The sequence below is a fragment of the Lactuca virosa genome, chromosome 1, assembly GCF_052849685.1.
Source record: "Lactuca virosa cultivar CGN04683 chromosome 1, Lactuca_virosa_CGN04683_v6, whole genome shotgun sequence".
Taxonomy (NCBI): domain Eukaryota; kingdom Viridiplantae; phylum Streptophyta; class Magnoliopsida; order Asterales; family Asteraceae; genus Lactuca; species Lactuca virosa.
The window spans coordinates 31,059,905-31,081,964 of NC_136426.1; the positions used below are offsets into that span (position 1 = coordinate 31,059,905).

The 22,060-nt window shown below is 37.8% G+C and overlaps 1 protein-coding gene and 1 pseudogene across 2 annotated transcripts; both read left to right on the plus strand.

Annotated features, from left to right (window-relative positions):
* Window positions 1-1,321: 1,321 nt before the first annotated feature.
* LOC145163899 (purple acid phosphatase 2-like) lies at window positions 1,322-4,588 on the plus strand. Its single transcript, XM_079082656.1, has 8 exons — window positions 1,322-1,632; window positions 2,365-2,565; window positions 2,747-2,858; window positions 2,942-3,171; window positions 3,292-3,430; window positions 3,501-3,721; window positions 3,798-3,919; window positions 4,237-4,588. Exons 1-8 carry the CDS (start codon window positions 1,450-1,452, stop codon window positions 4,433-4,435), a joined length of 1,407 nt encoding a protein of 468 aa, XP_078938782.1. The 5' UTR covers window positions 1,322-1,449; the 3' UTR covers window positions 4,436-4,588.
* A 1,524-nt stretch (window positions 4,589-6,112) lies between these two features.
* On the plus strand, window positions 6,113-21,782 carry LOC145104268 (purple acid phosphatase 2-like; annotated as a pseudogene). The gene is made up of 9 exons (XR_013707048.1): window positions 6,113-6,332; window positions 7,325-7,525; window positions 7,607-7,718; window positions 7,813-8,042; window positions 8,164-8,192; window positions 8,950-9,059; window positions 13,624-13,844; window positions 21,180-21,301; window positions 21,559-21,782. The product of XR_013707048.1 is annotated as a purple acid phosphatase 2-like (transcript).
* Window positions 21,783-22,060: the final 278 nt, after the last annotated feature.

The window sequence follows — 22,060 nt, forward strand, 5'->3', positions numbered from 1 at the left end:
TATGGACTTGGTGGAACACATTTACGGGATTCAACACATTAACCTCAATTTTGATCCGGAGGATGACCCGAATGACGAGTTCTCAGAGGACGACTTCATAAAGTGTGTTTTATTTTTAATCGTTTGATGTATGTTTTTTTAAGTTTGCACGTTTAAAATTTCTAGCTTTTTTTTTTTTTTTTTTTTTTTTTTTTTTTTTTTTTTTTAGGTTTTTAGGATTTTTTAAGCAATGGAATATAATGTTATTTTTATTTTGAAGTAATGAAATAAATGTTTTTTTATTAAAAATATAGTTTTTATTTAATTAAAATGAATTTTTTTTTTCAAGTGTGACACATTGGGTGTGACATTAAACCACACTTTTGTGATAAATGATGACGTGTCGCCTACGTGACAGTGAAGGGAATGCAACTTTTGTGGCACCACTTTTTCCGGACTAATAGCTATGTTCAGATCTGACCATGTTTAGGGTATGCGATCAGGGCCTCGCAACAACCGAGGTTGTAAATTCTAGGTAGGGGTGTAAGTGAGCCGATCTACTAGGGATCGACTCGTTAAAAGCTCGACTCGAGATCGAATTAAACGAGCTCGAGCCTAAATATGAGACTCGTTTATTAAACGAGCTCGAGCCGAACTTCAATTAGTGGGCTCGCGAGCCTAAGTGAGCCTAAACGAGCATATATATATATATATATATATATATATATATATATATATATATATATATATACACACACACACACACACACATATATATATATATATATATATATATATATATATATATATATATATATATATATATATATATATATATATATATATATATATATATATATATATATGCTCGTTTAAGCTCGTTTAGGCTCGCGAGCTCACTAAATCGTTCACGAGCCGAGCTCGAGCTTCATTTTAAGGCTCGAATCGAGCTCGAGCTTCTTCAAATTAAACGAGCCGAACTCGAGCTTGGTCAGGCTCGGGCTCGACTCGGCTCGTTTACACCCTAATTCTAGGGATCGTAATGTTGGAATTTAGTCATGACTCTTAAGATAACCAACATATCTGAATGTTTTCAATTTTAACCAATCGATTCAGTAATTGATAAATAGATAAATCATGAAACATATAAATAATACCGATTTTAAGGATCAAATCTAGATTATAAATTTTTATCTATTTAGATACTTGAGGACTTCTACATGCATATGCTCCATAGCAAGGGAATATTCCTCACTTGGGTAATTTACTAGAAGATGCACGTGTCCTCCACTTCATCAAGATAATCAATCAATAATTTTGCTTCTAAATTAAATCACACAAACGAGTTTATCCACACACGCATACCAAGGTCAGCACTCGCACCCACTCCGTATATAAGAACAAGAAACAAAGGGGTTTGTTTAATTTCTGCTATCTGGATTCGAGGTTTATTGGGTCAAGCTAAGATCCATGGGTACGAACCGGGTCGTCGTTGGATCCGTTTATCTAATAGCGTGTTTGATTTTAGGAGCTCTAAGATCATGCAGTGGAGGGATCAGCAGTAGCTATGCCAGAAGCAACAGCATTAGTGCTGATATGCCGTTAAACAGCGATGTTTTTGCAGTTCCTCCTGGTTATAATTCTCCTCAACAGGTTTCCAATACTCTCTATCTGTGCATTCATATATGTGTATATACATCAGTAGGTTTTGGTACCCTAAATTTGAGTTCTGATGATCTTATCATACATTTGCTTGGATTTGAAGTGGGTATTTTTGATGAAAATCATTGAAAATTTCAGTTGAGAAATTTTACTTATCACAAATTAATATTAATCTCACATTTGGTTTTGAAGTTCTACACAACTTTCAAATTCAAAATAGATTCCAATTTTAGTTTTGCAACTTTGAATATACGAATCGTGATTCAGATCATACAATTTGGCTAGATTCGTTAAGCAAGCTATGAGATTCTCTTTCCAATTCATAGAATTGGTATAGCGATTCTTGGTTTAATTCACCAATTTTCAAGTGTGCTTATGCATTTAAGTCCAACGTAATTATGAATTCTTTCCTTTATAATGTATAAGATTGTTTATTATAACAATTCCAATTTCATTTAAAAAAATCTGCCTACTTATAGCAACGCCACATAAAAAAAAAACTATTTTCACAGCTACAATTCTGTAGATTTTTCAAATTATATTGGCTTGATAAGAAAATGTTAAAAGTACAATGCTATAATTGGTAGATTTTTCAAGATAAAAGGTGTAGTACTGTAGTAGAACGAAAAGAAAGTAGTATGCTATAATTGGTAGGTTGTTCAAAATGTTAAAACTGCATTGCTATTTTTTGCATTTAAACCTTGTACCTAATTTTGAATGCAGGTTCACATAACACAAGGGGATCACGAAGGTAAAGGAGTAATTATTTCTTGGGTCACACCGGATGAACCTGGTTCAAGTGAAGTGATTTACTGGGCTGAGAATAGTGAGCTAAAAAAACACGCAGTAGGAACCGTTGTCACCTACAAGTACTACAATTACAGCTCACCGTACATCCATCACTGCGCCATCAAGAACCTTGAAGTAAGCAAAATCAATGCTTCTAGGCTCTTATGTCTGCCACCTAGCAGGCCACTGTGTGATCAGTGTGGGCCCACTCAGGAGTTGCTGGAAGAATCACCTTTTTGCAGAAACAAAACATATTATCATAATTTACAATGATTAACAAAGTAGTCGTATTAACCTTATTATATAAAATTTGCAGTACGACACCAAGTACTTTTACGAGGTCGGAATTGGAAACACTAAACGACAATTTTGGTTCACTACGCCACCTGAAGTGGGCCCCGATGTGCCTTATACTTTCGGTCTTATTGGTATAACATCAATTGAAATAATGCTGATTCATTGACCAGTTTGACCGAGATGGGACTTATTTGTTTCGGTTGTCTTTCAATAGGTGATCTTGGTCAAACATTTGACTCGAACCGGACTTTGACTCATTATGAGTCAAACCCGGCAAAAGGGAAAGCCGTGTTGTTTGTTGGAGACCTTTCTTATGCGGATGCATACCCGTTGCATGATAATAATAGGTGGGATTCATGGGCAAGATTTGTTGAAAGATGTGTTGCTTACCAACCATGGATTTGGAGTGCCGGGAATCATGAAATCGATTTTCTTCCTGAATATGTAAGAAATTTGATCCATTTGATTCTTATAAATATAACCATTTCTAAGTTAAGAATTTCTTTCTATATTAAGTAAAAAGGAAAAACACATTTATAGTATGTCTCCATTTTGATTTTGTAGGGTGAGACAGAGCCATTCAAGCCTTACACACACCGGTATTATGTACCATATAAATCATCCGGGAGCACATCTCCTCTTTGGTACTCAATCAAGAGGGCTTCAGCATACATAATTGTCATGTCTTCTTATTCAGCTTATGGTACGAATGTCACATGAATAAGGAGGGTATTTACATCTTTGTTATAGTAACATGTATTGTTGTTTTGTAGGAATGTACACACCACAGTATAAGTGGCTCATGAGTGAGCTACCAAAAGTGAACAGAAGTGAGACACCATGGCTAATTGTTGTTATGCATTGTCCATTATACAGTAGCTATGTGCATCATTACATGGAAGGTGAAACAATGAGAGTGATGTATGAACAATATTTTGTTCAGTACAAGGTTGATGTTGTGTTTTCGGGACACGTTCATGCATACGAACGAACTGTAAGCACTTGTTACGTTCTTTCTCACATTTGCCATAAGTCAAGAAAAAACTCATTACTTTGTTGATATGTTTCAGGGACGTGTATCGAATATTGCTTACAACATTGAAAACGGATTGTGCACTCCTAGAAATGATGGATTAGCCCCTGTTTACATAACCATCGGGGATGGAGGAAACCAAGAAGGATTACTCTATGAGTACGTTGCTTAAAATATGTGTGCCCTTGTTAATGTTATATGGGGACTTGAGTGGACTAGACAAGTTTTTTAGGGCTAGTTTCGATGATGAGGAGGGCATTTACGTCTTTTGTACTCGGGAGAGATCAAGAATGAGTCCATGTCCCACTTTTGTTCCACCTTTTTAGGTGGAGGAACAAAAACTTGCAACTTTTTTTTTCGTCTCAATCTCTGTATAATGCATGATAAACGTAGTACAACCTGTTCTGTTCTATTGTGTACTAGTCATGAATCTTCCAAAGAGATTATTGATTTGATATTTATTTATTTTTGTGCAGAATGGTTGATCCACAACCAGGGTATTCAGCATATAGGGAACCGAGTTATGGGCATGGGATATTTGATATCAAGAACAAGACTCATGCATATTTTGCATGGCATCGTAATCAAGATGGATATGCTGTGGAAGGAGACTCTTTATGGTTTGAGAATCTATACTGGAAATCATCACACGATTCATTGGCTACATCATTCTGAGTGGAACTTCATGATCATAACTTTGAAATCCACAAATGAATACGTTCATACGAATTGTCATATGATGTTTGTAATAATGGTAAATGTTAATTGTTATGGTTATGATCATGGTATAGACAAAAAGTATGTTATAAAATGAGTCATTTATACGAATTGTCAATTGTTGTTTGTAATAAGTAATAACTCTCCAAGCCATCTCCAAATCAAGTTCATAGTTTAACACTGCAACCTACACCGATATCTTTCATTCTTTCTTCAAATCAATCTCACTTTTATAGCTTTTCTTTCTTTGTTAGAGATGAAATTCAAAACTTGTAAAGTTTTTCACTGATGCAATGACATATGAAAATAATTTGGTTCGCATAATGTTTAGGAAGGAATTAGAATCTGTAAGGAATTGAAATCTGTTAGGAATTGTCATAGTCTATTTATGGAATTGGAATCTAATTCTATATTTTGTTTGGTTGGAAGAAAATAGAATTGGAACGATGTAAAATGACATAACTACCCTTCTTATTTTTTGCTTAATTTTACTTTGTTTTATAAGTTATATTTGGTGGTGGCGGCGGTGATAGGTGTAGTGGTGGTGGTAGCAGATGGCGGTGGTGGTGCCGGAGGCGGTGCATGGTGGATGTGGTGGTTATGGACTGTAGCGTAGCGTTATGGCGGTGGTGGTGGTGCTTGGTGGCAGCGACAGTGGTGGTGGTGATAGGTGGTAATTGTGGCCGTGGTGGCAGTGCCGGCGGCCGCTGGTGGCAGCAGCAGCGGTGGTGGTGGCGGTGGCGACGACGATGGCGGTAGCAGTGACGGTGGATGGCGGGTGGTGGTGGTGGCGACGGCAGATGTGGTTGTGGTGGCGGTAGGCTGGTGGTAATGGCGGCGGTGGTAGGTGGTGGCGGCAGTGGAGATGGCGGTTGGTGGTAGGTGTGGCATTAGTGGTGGGTGTTAGTAGTGTTGGTGGTAGAGGTTAATATTGTAATCTTGCACTTTCCCTCATGAGTTGGAATTAATTCCATCCAAACATTGAAGGAATTCATTTTCATTCATTTCGTGGAAAAAATTTCATTCAGGAATCCGATTTCATTTCAAAAAGTTGAATCAAAGATTGGAATGTGATGGAATTGAGTCCAATTCTCCAAATTCTATTACCCTCCAGCGAACCAAACAACCCCTAAATTACAACTTACGAATAAAGTTCTGACAACCTTGGCATTTAGTACGTTTTGAATTTACTACATTTTAAATTTTAAGATATAATTTAGCACGTTTTGAACTACAGACAACTAGAAAACACGAAAGTTCATATATATATATATATATATATATATATATATATATATATATATATATATATATGTCTCAATGATTAATACATTTGGTGATAATACCTGATTATAAGGATCAAATCTCGGTTATAAATTTTTATCTTTATTAGATACTCCACGAGTAACTTCTAAAGTTCTACATGCATTTGTTTCATAGCAATTGAATATTCTGGACTTGGATTATTGTCTTATTGACCAGAAGCTGCACGTGTCCCCCACTTCACCTCATGGAGCCAATTTGATTCAACATCAAGATAATGATATTTTTGCTTCTAAAACAGGCCAAACGAGTTTATCCAAACACGCACACCAGGGTGAGCACTCGCAACCCACTATGTATATATGAACAAGAAACAAGGAGTTAATTTGCTTAATTTCTGCTATTTGGATTGGGTATGAATTGGGTCAGCGTTGGATCCGTTTATCTATTAGTGGGTTTGATTTTGGGAGCTCTAAGATCATGCAATGGAGGAATCAACAGTAGCTATGCCAGAAGCAACGATATTAGTGCTGATATGCCATTAAACAGCGATGTTTTTGCAGTTCCTCCTGGTTATAATTCTCCTCAGCAGGTATCTATTAATCTATTTTTGGCTATCTAATCACATATTGTTAGACGATATATCTTTGTGTATATTTGTATTTATTTACTATGCATGTATTTCTCATTACCATGTATATGAGTATATCTATCATTATAATTGTCTATTTATTGAATGCAATGGGACACTTCAGCAAAGGCTGACAATCCCAGCCAGCAATTACCGGGTTGGGTTTAGATCCATTTATTGAAACGGCAACCCATCTAACCCGTTTAAATAAATGTGTTGGGTTAGAGTTGAAATTTCAAACTTATTTACAAACCGTCAACATGTTTAAATTTTTAAATACTTTTTATTTTTTATTTATTTAATATTATTCTTTAATTGATGATTATTTTTAATTTCTCAAAAAATACGAGTTGGTGAAAATGAAAGTCGAATTGTCGTAGAATTTAGAAATTAAATAATTATAATATTTTATGGTTGTAAACACTTGATTTGTGTTTGTGTTATGAACTTATGAACTCATACACTTATAGTTGTATTATTTTCAAGCTTGAACAATTATCAGATTTGGACTGTTTTTAAGAGGATTTTGTTTTGACGTGTGATTACTAGAAGTATTTTGTAACATTTACTTTCCGGAAGGGTTAAATGCAAAAATTAGCAACATACTCTCATTGATTAGCTTATTCTAACATCTAAATTTCATTTTAACAAAATATACCAAATTCTTGCAACGTCATTAACATTAAAATCAATTCTCACTCTTAAAATCTATAGAATTTTAAAGTATAATGTCTTAATAAGAAATAAATAAAAGTGCAATGCTATAATTGGTAGATTTTTCAATATATAACGCGCTAATAAGAAAAAGATTTCAAAGTTGTATTATGTAATAGAAAGAAATGAAAGTAAGATGCTATGATGCACAGATAAGTAAAATTGCATTGCTATGTCATGCATGCATTTAAACCTTCTAGCTAATCATGATTTCTGAAGAAATGTCGGTTTTCATGAAGGTTCACATAACACAAGGGGATCATGAAGGTAAAGGAGTGATTATTTCTTGGGTTACACCGGATGAACCTGGTTCAAGTGAAGTCATTTACTGGGCTGAAAATAGTGAGCTCAAAAAACACGCAGTAGGAACCGTTGTCACCTACAAGTACTACAACTACAGCTCACCTTACATCCATCACTGCACTATCAATAATCTCGAAGTAAGCAAAATCAATACTTTAACTAAAATCTGCAGTGATTAAAAAAGTGGTCATATTAACCTTTTTATATAAAATTTGCAGTATGACACCAAGTACTTGTACGAGGTTGGGATAGGAAATGCCACACGACAATTCTGGTTCACCACGCCACCTAAAGTGGGCCCTGATGTGCCATATACTTTCGGTCTTATTGGTATTGCAACAATTGAATTCGTGCTGATTCATTGACCCATTTGACCGAGATGTTATTTGGTGGACTTATGTCGTCTTTTGGTGTGCTTCAACAGGTGATCTTGGTCAAACGTTTGACTCGAATCGGACTTTGACTCATTATGAGTCAAATCCAGCAAAAGGGAAGGCCGTGTTATTTGTTGGAGACCTTTCATATGCGGATGCCTACCCGTTGCATGATAATAACAGGTGGGATTCATGGGCAAGGTTTGTTGAAAGAAGTGTTGCTTACCAACCATGGATTTGGAGTGCTGGGAATCATGAAATTGATTTTCTTCCTGATTATGTAAGAAATTTGATCGATTTGATTCTTATACATATAACCATTTCTAAGTTAAGAAGTTCTTTCTATGTTAAGTCAAAAGGAAAAAGCACATTTGTAATATGTCTTCATTTTGATTTTGTAGGGTGAGACAGAACCATTCAAGCCTTATACATGTTGGGTTTTGAGCATTCTAACACTCCTATGGTGTACATGCAACCCTATAAACCTTGGATCTATGTTTTCTCTATTATACATGCAAATATTAACTATTCCAAGGTTTCATCCTAACTAGCATATTATGAAGCACCTATACTACAAAGTTCTAGTTAGATGACATACCTTTTGATGTAGCTTGATGTCTTCAAGCTTTAAGAGCTTAGCCCCAATAGTGTGGAAGCCTCAAATGGAATCACAAATCACCAAAACACCTTGGAAGAACTTGAGAGAATATGTATGCACACTAAAATCGGCCCACTCTTATTTTCACACACTTGTTCCAATTTTGTGAGCCAAGGACCCCTTTATATATTATGGAGGATTAGGGTTACATCCATGTAAACCCTAATACCCATGACCTTTCATTTACATAGGATCCATGGGTTAAAAGCTCCATGGACCATCCATGAAAGCTTAGCCCAACCTAAATGAACTTGGCCCATTCCATATATATAAGAGTCCATATTTAATTAGTTCTTTTTGATCACTTAATTAATTCTAAATTAATTCTTGATCAATACTAATTAAATAATATGATTCCATATTAATATATTAGAACTTATAATATATTAATATAAATCATAAATATACTATTCTCAAAAGACTATCCATATAAATTGTGCCGGTGAAGTGCAACCCAAATGGACCATGCCGGGTCGGGTCAAGTACATACCAAATATAGTTATGGACTTAGACATTAATCCAACAATACACACCGGTATTATGTACCATATAAAGCATCCGGGAGCACATCTCCTCTTTGGTACTCAATCAAGAGAGCTTCAACATACATAATTGTCATGTCTTCTTATTCAGCTTTTGGTAAGAATATAAATGGAGTGTTTTCCAAAACGGAATTTATCAGAGTTCGTTTCAAGAAAATATTGAAATGTCTCATGAATGATGAGGCTATTTAGGTCTTTGTTATAGTAACATGTATTAGAGGTTATATTTGTAATTTAAACATAGAGGAAGGGTCAGTTTGTAAATATTGTGTTAGTTAGTTAGTTAGACAGTTGAGGTGTTAGTAGTTCAGTTAGTTTTCCTTCCTCTCTCTTTTGTATATGTACTGATTCAGATTCAGTTTCAATTCAACTGATTGATTTCCAATCTTTCAATTTGTAATATGGTATCAGAGAAGAAACGATAGCTTCCGTTTCTCTTTTTGTTCATGTTCGTTCTTTCCTGTTCTTCATTCACAAATTGTTTCTTGTGAATTACTGATTTTCTTTTGGCGATTTCAGATTAACAAATTGTTCTTGTGAATTGTTGCGTTTTTCATTTCCGATCAAATCACAAATTGCTCTTGTGATTATCATTGTATTTTCTTTACAATGGCTGCTAATAATTCGAATTCGAGTTCATCTCCAATCGACGATCGTATGTCTCCATACTACATGCATCATTCAGACAATCCTGGATGTATTCTTGTTTCTCAACCTTTAATTGGTGAGAATTATCCTTCTTGGAGCAGATCTATGTTGATTGCTCTTTCTGTGAAAAACAAAGTTGGATTTGTTGATGGATCGTTACCTGAACCACCGTTGACTGAAGCTATTAATCGTGATTCATGGATGAGAAACAATAAGCTTGTTATCTCATGGATTTTGAACTCTGTTTCTAAAGAGATATCTACTAGTATCATGTTTGCTGATTCTGCAAAGGATATATGGAATGATCTCAAAGATCGATATGAACAGAGTAATGGTCCTCGTATTTTTCAGATTCGTCGTGAAATCATGAATCTCAATCAAAATCAAGATGCTGTTGGAGTTTATTTTACTAAACTGAAATCTCTAACCGAAGAACTCGAGAATTTCAGACCAAGATGTTCTTGTGGAAAATGCGATTGTGGTGGAGTCAAGGAAATTGAAAAATATTTTCAATCTGAACAAATTATGAATTTTCTTATGGGATTGAATGAATCCTTTGCTCAAACAAGAGGTCAAATCTTGTTGATGGATCCATTACCAGCAATCAATCGTGTTTTCTCACTGGTAGTTCAAGAAGAAAAACAGAAGATGCTTTCAAACAATCAAAATTCTTTGGCATTTCTTGCCAAATCTACCCCTGTTAATTCTAACAGGAATGACAACAACTCTAATGCTGGTCAGAATCAAGCCAAAAAGTATCAAAATAACAAAGACAGACCTTATTGTTCTCACTGTAAGTTTCAAGGACACACGATTGAGAAGTGCTACAAATTACATGGTTACCCTCCAGGTTATAAACCTAAATAAAAAACTAATCATGTTGCTGCTGCTGTGATGAATGATGATATGAATTCTCCAATAACTGATGAACTTAGCAACATGTTTCGAGGATTTTCTTCAGCACAATGCCAACAAGTGATGTCAGCCCTGTCAAACCACATGATTTCTGTCAATCCAAATGAGAATACTTCAACATGTAAGTGTTATTCTCTTACTGTTAAAAACGGAATGGGTTCTCATATGTAGATATTAGATTCAGGGGCATCTCAACATGTGTGTCATGATATTAATTTGTTTATGAAAAAGAGAATGGTTTTTAATCATACGGTTACTCTTCCAAATAAAGTAACTCTACCTGTTCATATGATTGGAGATATCAAGATTGATTTCTTGTTCATATTAAAGGATGTTCTCTATGTTCCTGAGTTTGATTTGAATTTGATATCAGTTAGTGCTCTTACAAGATCTCAACATCTAACTGTTCAATTCATATGTCACAATGCATATATTCAGGATGTTCATCACAAGAAGATGATTGGCAAAGCTGACAATATTCAAGATTTGTATGTCATCAATGTGACATCCCCTAATTTCTCGGCCAGAAAAGACCGATTTAATTTATGCTTTTTAAAATAAAATCAGAGAAATCTTTTCAAAAGATGTTGCGGAATTGGTCCCCAAACAACATATGATAAAAGTTTATCAAAACCCTTCATTGAGAAGGTATATATTTTCCATATATATATCAAAACCTCGGGATGTCATGTTCCGATACAGATCAAAAGCATAAACAAGACATTATAAGCCTTACTACAGTTATTTACAACTGCTGGCCTATAATCCAAAAATCTCACGTCATCCTCCGACTATGCTCAGGGTCCACTACCTGTAATCATAAAAAAACTGAGTCGGTCAGGCTTGGGAGCCTGGTGAGCATATAGGGTTTTCAACCCACAATAATAATAACTTATTAAGTTCACCAATCAACAATAACCCTGATTACCCGTTCCCGTTATCCTCACTTTACGTCCCTAAACACTTTTCACAAGGGACCTAGCCTAAAGAATATCATCGGGATGGACACTACTGCTAAGGGGTTTCCTCAGCCATACATGTCCTAAAGGCAACCATGAGGGGGATGGAGTACAGCGAATGAACACTCTAGTCCATTAACACCTACAGGTTGCGGACCTGCTAATGTTTCCCACTGGACTGTCTAGAAAGTCCGTGGTCGTCATCCAAACTCCGCTAGATGACTGAATCACAAATCACATCGAGGCCTCTCATTACTTTTATTTTATCACACATCACTATCTACCCATGTTCTACCCAACATATTTGTAGATAAAAATACTTATACAGTTTAAAACTTGTATAAAACATCAACTCAACAGTCACCTCAAATAAACAATTAATATATTTGCACATAGCACGTATTATAAGGTAAATACTTCATATCTATGTGTCAAATGAAAGTGACTATACACTCACATGTTTTGATGAAAATCGGGCAGCAATTCGTTTCCTAAAACGTGCGTTTCTAATAAAACCGGGAGTTTTATTGAGAAATCGGGCTCTGCAAAGGTCGGGCTTCGAAACCGAAAAGATAAATTTTCCGGGCTTCACGGGCTCTTCGTGGCGTATTCTGGGGCTTATAATCAATACCGGGGCTTTGGGGAATGTTAAGATGAAGAAAATATGAAGAAAGGGGTGAAAGATGGCAAAATTCCAAATCTACCCGATAAGGCTCGCAGGACCCTTCTATTTATAGGGGGTCCGAAGTCCGTTCCGGTGGTGGAGTCCGCAGGCGAAGGTGCGCAGGTGGCTGCACGTGCGAAGGCCTCGGTGGCAGCTGCTGATTGGACCGAGGTCTAGTGGTCCATTTGCGAGGCTCGGTCTAGCTGCGAGCTTCGGATTGGGCCTCCCTTCGGTCGAATCAGAATCTGACACGCAGCTACTGTTCATGCGAGGAAAGGTGACACGTGGCTTCGCATGACTCACCAATTTCGGACACGTGGCACTCTTTCAGCGAAGGTGACGTGGCAAAACGTGACTATGCGAATTTTCTCGATTTTCGCGCCAAAACTTCTAAAATCCATAACTTTTGCATACAAACTCCGTTTTTGACGTTCTTTGTATGCACGCGTAGGTACAATTACGCTCTACAACTTTCGTTTAGACTTCGTCGGCTAATTTTGACTTTAATTTTTATATTATTATTTTTAACAGACCGGGACAGGAAATCCGTTAAAAATTCATAACTTCTTCATCCGACGTCCGTTTTCGTCAGACTTTTTACCATTGTGCTACTAATGACGAGACCTTCGATTCTCATTTAGGTCGTGTCGGCTAAAAATCACTCGATCTAAAATTCGAGTTTTTAGCTGTCTACTGCTAAGCTGAAACTTCGAAAAATCATAACTTCCTCATACGAAGTCAGATTTGGGCGTTCTTTTTATACTTACTCTCGGTTTAACGAACACTACAAGTTTCGTTTAGATCACTAAGGCCAAAAAGTAGTTTATTGAAAACTCACTTTTTACGACATTCGGCCCCGTGCCGGTTTGTCGCGAAACTTCGACAGGTCATAACTTCTTCGTTATAACTCGGATTTCGGCATTCTTTATATATCCGTAATCCTTGTCACGCCCACTACAAGTTTCTTAATAGATATCGGCTTTATCTAAAATTTAATTTTTGACGCTCATTTTTATTCTTAATTAATTAAGCCCTAATAATTAAGCATAAAACACATAATTCACATAATATTCACATAATTCCTTTTCATTTCTTCAAAATGAGTTACAAAGGTTAACCTAGACTATAATGTCAATATAAATGCCTAGACTAGAAACACGGGCATTACAATCAACAATAACGGACAACAAGTTTGTAATTCAGATTTAGATTCAAGAATCAATATTGTTTCTTTAGATTTGTGGCATAAGAGATTAGGACATCCATCTAATAATTGTCTTGTTCCTATTAAGACTTTGTTGGATGTTTCTATTACTCATAGTGATTGTAAACAACATTGTCCAATTTGCCATTTGGCAAAACAAAAGCAGCTTCCATTTCAGTCTTTTAACAATATATCTAATGAATCTTTTGCCATTATTCATTGTGATATATGGGGTCCTTATCAAGATCAAACATGTTTCGTTGTTTTTTAGGAAAGTCAACACCTCAGTATAAGTGGCTCATGAGTGAGCTACCAAAAGTGAACCGAAGTGAGACACCGTGGCTTATTGTTGTTATTCATTGTCTATTATATAGTAAGTATGTTCATCATTACATGGAAGGTGAAACAATGAGAGTGATGTATGAACAATATTTTGTTCAGTACAAAGTTGACGTTGTCTTTTCGGGACACGTTCATGCCTACGAACGAACTGTAAGAAGTTGTTACATTCCTACACTTTTTCCATAAATCAAGGAAAAAAAATTTCTTTACCTCTTGAAGGGTACAGTTAATGGTTTGGTCTAGGCTTTCATTGTATTTTGTTCAGTAGGAGTCTGTAATACAGTTTTTGAGTTGTTTATGTGTTTGTGGTCAGAAAGTGTGTTTGCGACCGTAAACAGAGTTTACGGCCGTAAACACGTTTACGGCTGTAAACCCAGTTTACGGTCGTAAACCCTGTTTGCGGTCCTGTCTAGTATAAATAGCAGAGGTGTAGGTCATTGTGCGGTTGTTGATGCCATTGCGTTTACAGAGTGTTCCATCGAGCTATACCTGACGTTTTTCTGAATATAAACGTGTGCAAGCTCGATTTCTTTTCTTCTTATTCTTCTATCTGTGATTGTTTGTTGCTTGATCATTAGTAAAGATCCTTTTCAGGACCTTACAATTGGTATCAGAGCAAAAACCGGTGTCAAAGCTTCACTCAATCGAGATTTGGGGTGCTTAAACTGATATTCTTATTATTCGAAGATTGGTTTTAGTGTTTTAGTGATTAAAGGAACTAAATCTACTGGAAAAACGTGTTTTTGAAGGCTTTCTGGGAGTTTACTGCCAACCGTAAACCCTTTTTACGGTTGTAAACTCAAGATCTTCAACAACCGTAAACTGTGAATCTTCAAAAACCGTAAACCAAGCTTCATTAACCGTAAACGCTTAAACCGTAAACGTACAAACTGTAAACTCATCAACCGTAAACGTAGTTTATGGTCGTAAACAGCTCAACCGTAAACCCAGTTTACGGTCGTAATCACTTAAACCGTAAACCAAGTTTACGGTCGTAAACTCTTCAACAGTAAACCCAGTTTACGGTCGTAATCATCATCAACCGTAAACTCTTTTGTGACTTCAATCTGCTTTAATTTTAAATGGAATCTCAAAGTCAAAATCATTTTCACGAACTTGATACTGTCATGGGCACTACTACGCGTATTCCAAGATTAATGTCTGCAGATGGTTTTCCTGAGTGGAAGTACAGAATTGAAAAATACATTAAAATGAAGGATTTCAAAGTCTGGAGAAGCATTCTCAGAGGCCTTGTTAGAATCACTATGACAGTCGGAGGCCAAGTGATTGACAAGGCTGTTGAAAACTACACTGATGAGGAGTTTGAGAAAGTTGAAGAGCGGGAAAGGGCTTTAGCCACTCTAACCATGGCATTATCTCCTGATATTGCTCAAGGGTTCCGAGAGTACACTTCAGCTAAAGATTTGTGGGAAGCCCTAATTGAGGTATATGAGGGCAATGAAGATATGAAGGAGAGTCGCCAGGACATGTTGAGACAAAAGTTCAATATGTTCAACTACATTCCAGGAGAGACTCTTGAGGCTCAGCTGCAGCGGTTCACAACTCTCACCACTGACATGAGCATATCTGGGATTTTCTTGAACAAGTCAGAGATTAACAAGAAGCTTCTAAATGCTCTTCCTAGATCATGGGATATGAATGTTGCCGTGATTAAGAAGACCAAGGATATAAACCGCCTTACTCTTGCTGAAATCATGGCGATCATCAAAGCTTGTGATATTGATGACAAACAGAGAGAAATTAACCATGTGAACTCGTACTCTACTGCGAATCTTGGAATCTCATCCAACAATGCTCTCTCATCAATCATGACTTCCTCAGGCCAAGTGTTCGCTGCTCAACAACCTCAGATTCAAACCTTTGCTGCTGCATCATCCATTCCACAAAGTAAGCCATTTATCACTCCACAAGTTGTTCCCTCTCCAAATGTGACTGTTGTAGCCTCTTCTTCAAACACTAAAGACACTGATGAAAATCTGGCTCTAGCCACTGGGCTTGTTAACTGCTACAATGCCTTTGTAGCTGGAGAGCTTCCACCTCAGCTGTCATTTGCCGACCTGGATCAGATTCATCCTGAAGATGTGGAAGAGATGGACATTACATGGCAGATTGCTATGGCTGTTTTCAGGGCCAAGCAGTTTGCTAAGAAGACAGGGAAGAGCAACTGGGGCATGAATGCTGACAAGAAGGTGGGATTCAACAAGGGCATGCTGTGATGTTTCAACTGCCACGAGCCGGGTCATTTTGCTCGTGAGTGTCCAAAACCAGATCGTAGGACGAACAACAACAGGACGATGGTTGCAATGGGAAACAACCGTGCAGGTGGTGCAGTTAATGGTGAAACTGCTATGGTCGCTCAGTCTTTTGACTGGGAGGACCAGATTCAGGCTTTGAATATCTCAGGGCTAGAAAATGCTCACCTAGCTCAGATTGATGATGCTTACTTGAAGAATGATGCAGCTGATCCCGAAGCAGAAATGATGGAGCTGCAGTTTGCTCTAATGGTGTCTTCTACTTCCGAGCCCAAGAAAAGTGAGGTAAATCTACCATCTTGTTCTCAGGCTTGTAATGAATATGTCAAACTTCTTCATGATGAAATTCAATTATTACGTAAAGAAGTAGAGGACCTTAGATATGAGGGGTATCAGCTTAGGAAAGGACAGAAACCCCTTAAGGCCCAGTTAGAGACAAAAATAAAGGACTTTAAGAGAATTCAAACAGAATACAGTGAAAAGTGTGAGCTTTATGATTATGTTACAAGACAAAATGATGCGCTAATTACCGAGCTTGATACATTAAAAAGGCAATTTGAAACTGCAAATTTTGATTTTAGAAAATTTGATGGATCAAGCGAGGTAGTTGCCAACATGATAGATCACTGCATGCAGTTCAAACGAAATCAGTCAAAGGGTTTAGGATTTGATAGTGTACCTCCTCCTTATAATCATACATATCAGTATCAACCCTTATCCAAGGATGAGATTGCCAATGAACAGTTTATGGTTTATGGCAAGCCATCTGGTTTCGTTTAAGGAGGATTTATTAATGTTGAAAGTACTGACATTTCTACTTCCCCTACAGATCAACCATTAGATCAGGCAAAGCTTGCAGCTGGAGAATTTGTTTCTGTTTCTGTTTCTAATTCTGATATTTCTGTTTCAAATGCAAATGTTTGTGGTTCTGATGTTAAGACTGATAATGTTTCATGTGATGTTTCCACATCTGCTACCGTTGAACTTAATTTCATTGATATGTTTGATGAATTGTTTGGTAATTCTGATGCTTGTGATTCTCATGAAAACCCATCAATTCCACAAGTCACACCATCTGAGGCACCCTCACTTATCTCACAACCTATTTCTCATGCATGTTCTTCTGAGAAGAGTAAGAGTGTCTGTCAAGAAAATAAATCTGAGAAATGTAGTACAAGTTCAAATAATAAACAGATTTGTTTTAATTGTGGTGTTGGTGGTCATATAGCTAGGAATTGTCAAAATAGGATCTTTGTGAACTATTTGTCACCAAGAGGAGAGAACGAATCTCGAGGAAGGTCTTTAATTAGAAAATCCTCAAGAACTCGTTCTCGAAATGATGATTGGAAAGATAATCGAAGCAGAAAAAGGGCTGTTTTTCAAAAGAATAAAAAGGTTTTTACTAACAAAGCTCAAAATAGTTTGCCAAAACCGAACAAGGCTCCGCCAAGATCGGTTTCGTCAAAAAGCAATTCTGGATCTTCAACCACTTCGGGTAGAACATCCAGAGGCTCTGTGCAAATTCATAAGAAACCTATTTCAAAACCACCTGAGAATGTTGTAAAACCTAAATATCATTGGATGCCCAAATCAATTTCCAATCCATCATCTCCATCCTCTGAAGTGATTAGGAACGAGGATCCTAATTTGAAATATTTAAAAGATAAATCAGAGAAAGCGAAAAGGAAACCCAGGACAGTGATGACCTGGGTTCCCAAATCTAAATGATCCCGCTCATTTTGCAGGGACAGTTGCGGAGGAATGTCGTCCGTCGTTGGTACGTCGACATCGGCTGCTCCCGGCATATGACTGGAGACATCTCCCAATTGAGCGACATTCAATCTTTTAATGGGGGTTATGTTTCCTTCGCGGGCGGATATGGTGGCAAGATCACTCAAAGAGGAACTGTTACAAATGGAGTGCTAAGCTTTGAGAATGTCAACTTTGCTCCCAAGCTAAAGCACAGCTTGTTGAGTGTTTCCCAAATTTGCGACAAAGGCTATTCTACCCATTTTACCGATAAAGAATGCATGATTCTCAAGCCAGGCATTGTCATCCCGGAAGAGTGGATTCTCGTCAAATCTAAGCGGGATGGGAATGCTTACATTATTGACATGAAGAGCAACATCCCTGAACAAGTCACTTGCCTATTTTCAAAAGTCTCCGAACAAAACGCAATGCTGTGGCACCGACGACTCGGTCATGCTAACGCGAAAAACCTGAATCGCCTTGCTAAGAATGAGATGGCCCGAGGCTTACCTGTCAGAGACTTTATTACATTTGAGAAGTTTGTGTCCTGTGCCCAAGGAAAGCATCATAGAAAACCACACCTGCCCAAGCAAGTCAACTCAATCAGTCAGGTGCTCCAACTATTGCATATGGACCTATTTGGTCCGGTCAACGTCCTGAGCATCAACATAAGCTCGTACTGTCTAGTTGTGATCGATGATTTCTCTCGTTTTACGTGGGTCTTTTTCTTATCCAACAAAGCGGGGGTTGCTGATCTGATAAAGAAGTTCATTTTGGATGAGTTCTTGGTAAATATCAACGCTATAAGCTGGGAGACCAGAGATGCATTCTTGCTATATCCGATATTTATTCAGATGTTCATCGACAATCAATTCCCAGAGATGATGAAAGATGGTGACAAGCTGGATATAAAGTCATTAGGCCCACACACGATTGGTCTCATCAAGCAGAATCGAAAGGGCAAAGTCGTCTTCCAAGGCCTACATCCTCTCGTGAAATTCGGAAAATTTGCTGAAATAGATGAATCTTCCGAATCTCATGGAACGTCTGACAAGATGTCTTCTGAGCCCACTTCCTCTGAGAGAGTTATTTCTGAAGATGTCATCACAGTTTCATATCATGATGAAGAAGAAACTCCAGCTGCTAATGCTCAAGTAGCTGAGGAACACGAATTGACATCTGTTCAGGTACAAGGAGATTACAATGAGGGGTCTGGAATGGAGACTGATTTGTACGAAGGCCTCGACCTCACAAGATTCGATAACGATGAAATTCCTCTCAACTTCGGTAGCAATGAAGATTTCATGACCGGCGTAAACCTCAACACCCTGCTTGAAAATATCAATGAAGTTGCTCATCCAGCAACGGAGATAAGGGAAAAAGAAGACGTTCTCGAAGCCACGCCTCCTCCTACCAATCCAACGGCGGAAATAGCAATTCCTATGGTGACAGTGTCAGGGATTCCTCCCCTTGATATTGTTTTACATACAACTGAGCCTTTGGAAAGTGATCACCCAACTACACAGGTCTCTCAACCTCCAACAAAAAGACGAAGACTTGACCCTAGACAGGGAATTCTTGACTCGGGTACACTTCAAAGTTTTACAGCTCCACCAACAACAACTCCTATTATCGTTTCATCTGAACTGTCAGTGAAGGTCCTAGTACCTTCTATGAAGCTGGTGGCTCTTCCTTCCCCACGAATTTCTCTCCTCCCAGGCCAGAGCATGATGCTGCCTCGGTTAAGTTAGCCAGGCTTTTGGCCAGAGAACAACTCACAACGCCTCCCTCACATGGCAAAGGAATTTCTATTGGGGGTGGCAGCTCAGGAGAAGAGAATCCTTCACTTCTTGGACTCCAGAAAGAGATCGATGCTCTGAATCAGAAAAATGTTGATTTAGATTAGAGAAATATTGAGCTAGATATCAAGGTCGCAGACCTTCAGACTGAGAATACAAAGCTCAATATTCAAGTGACCGAACTTATCGAAGACAAAGCTATGAAGTCGAAGCAAATTACTGACCTTCAGACGCATTTCGGCCTGTTGACTGCCAGCTACTACGATCTTAAGAAGAAGCTGGAAGAAAACTTTGGCGACAAATTCAAGTCATCTGTTGACGAGCCAAAGATCTATCTTCCTGATCAAGATACTCCCATAGTTCCACAACCTACAAGGACGACCACCGTCGTTAATCGTTTTGAGAAAGAACCGGCTCAGGCTCCAAGTGTAATGGCATTAAAACGCGCTAAATTGGCCAAGTCGACTGAAAAGGGTCAACTTCTATTCAAAAGGAGCGCATATCATAATGCCCCCTGGGATCAACCACAGATCACTGTAACGGATCTGGGCGAACATCGTTTCAGAGACGTTTATGGTGATAGGTCAGGAATCATCTCGTGGGGATTCCATGACACTATGAATATGTTTATGGTGAGAAGAAAGAGCGGCAATACTGAATTATACAAAGATGCTCACGATTTTCATTCCTTTACTAGGATTGATCTTACGGAGCTGTCTAAAGCTCCTTTCTCAAATCCATCAAACAATCCCAGGGCGACTCAGCTCAAATCCTTTTTGGAAGATCAAGTAGCTAAGGGTTTCCCTTCAATGAAGACTGCAGAGTCTATTATCAAGATTTACCATAACGTTATTGATCCCAAAACAAGTCAGCCTCTTCGGTTAGTGATGTGGCCCGCTACTGCTCAAGTAAAGCAGATCCCCGTTCTTCAAAATTATCCAGATGGATCTCTTGCATCCATGCAATACTGGGTGTTTGATGAATCTGCTGCTGCTGCTGTCATCAAGCTTAAAGACGACTATATCCGCTTGTATGACAAGAGGGATTTGCTTCAATTTGGCAAGTGGGACATACATCAGCTCTCCATTCATCAGATCAAGGTGGTTGAAGACATTTTTGAGCCCATTGCAAAGGAATACACTTCGATGGTTGTTGAGATTATCGAGAAGGAGATGTGGAACGGAGCTATGGGAAAATCTGATGTGCTGGTGGTCGACAAAAGCTGAGTCCAAGCTAGCACCAAACCAAGGGGGAGATTGAAGGGTCCAGTTAATGGTTTGGTCTAGGCTTTCATTTTATTTTGTTCAGTAGGAGTCTGTAATACAGTTTGTGAGTTGTTTATGTGTTTGTGGTCAGAAAGTGTGTTTGCGACCGTAAACAGAGTTTATGGCCGTAAACACGTTTACGGCCGTAAACCCAGTTTACGGTCGTAAACCCTGTTTGCGGTCCTGTCTAGTATAAATAGCAGAGGTGTAGGTCATTGTGCGGTTGTTGATGCCATTACGTTTACAGAGTGTTCCATCGAGTTGTACCTGACGTTTTTCTGAATATAAACGTGTGCAAGCTCGATTTCTTTTCTTCTTATTCTTCTATCTGTGATTGTTTGTTGCTTGATCATTGGTAAAGATCCTTTTCAGGACCTTACACCTCTTTAATATTTTCAGGAACGCGTATCGAATATTGCTTACAACAGTGAAAACAGATTGTGCACTCCTAGAAATGACAGATTTGCCCCTGTTTACATAACCGTCGGAGATGGAGGAAACCAAGAAGGATTACTCTACGAGTATGTTGCTCAAAATATATGTGACTTGAGTGGAGTAGACAAGCTTTCTAGGGCTAGTTCCATGACAAGGAGGGCATTTATGTCTTTTTTACTATGGAGAAATCAATAATGAGTCCATGTCCCATTTTTGCTCTGTCTTTTTGGGTGAGACAAAAACTTGGAGTTTTTTTTCAAGTGTCAATCCTGGTCTAATGCATTTCAAACACATAACAACCTGTTATGTAGTGGTCATGTTCCCGGAACTGAATATTCTAAAGATATTTGATAATTATTTGGTACAAAATGATTGATCCGCAGCCAGGGTATTCAGCATATCGGGAACTGAGCTATGGGCATGGGATTTTTGAGATCAAGAACAAGACTTATGCATACTTTACGTGGCATCGTAATCAAGATGGATATGCTGTAGAAGGAGACTCTTTACGTTTTGAAAATTTTATATTGGAAAGCATCACAAGATTCCTTGGCAACATCGTTCTGAGGTGGAACTTCAAAATCATAACTCTGAAATCCACAAATGAATACTTTCGTTGAAATCGTCATATGTTGTTTTTAATAAATTAATGTGTGTGTTATAAAATGAGTCGTTAGGTTGATCTCATCAATGTTCATGTTAAACATTATATGGAGAAACGACGACTGAAGTGACAAATCTACAACTTAATATTTCATTTGGATTTATTTTGTAATTTTCCACATCAAGAATCATCATATAATTTTCACACAAATATGTCAAGATTTGAAGAGGAATACTTCAAA

Bases quoted from the DNA above. Each gene is read 5' to 3' on its own strand.
- LOC145163899 (XM_079082656.1), top strand. From the start codon at position 1,450: ATGGGTACGAACCGGGTCGTCGTTGGATCCGTTTATCTAATAGCGTGT. The intron at 2,859-2,941 runs GTATAACATCAA...GTCTTTCAATAG, and splicing joins TTATACTTTCGGTCTTATTG to GTGATCTTGGTCAAACATTT. The intron at 3,920-4,236 runs GTACGTTGCTTA...ATTTTTGTGCAG, and splicing joins CAAGAAGGATTACTCTATGA to AATGGTTGATCCACAACCAG.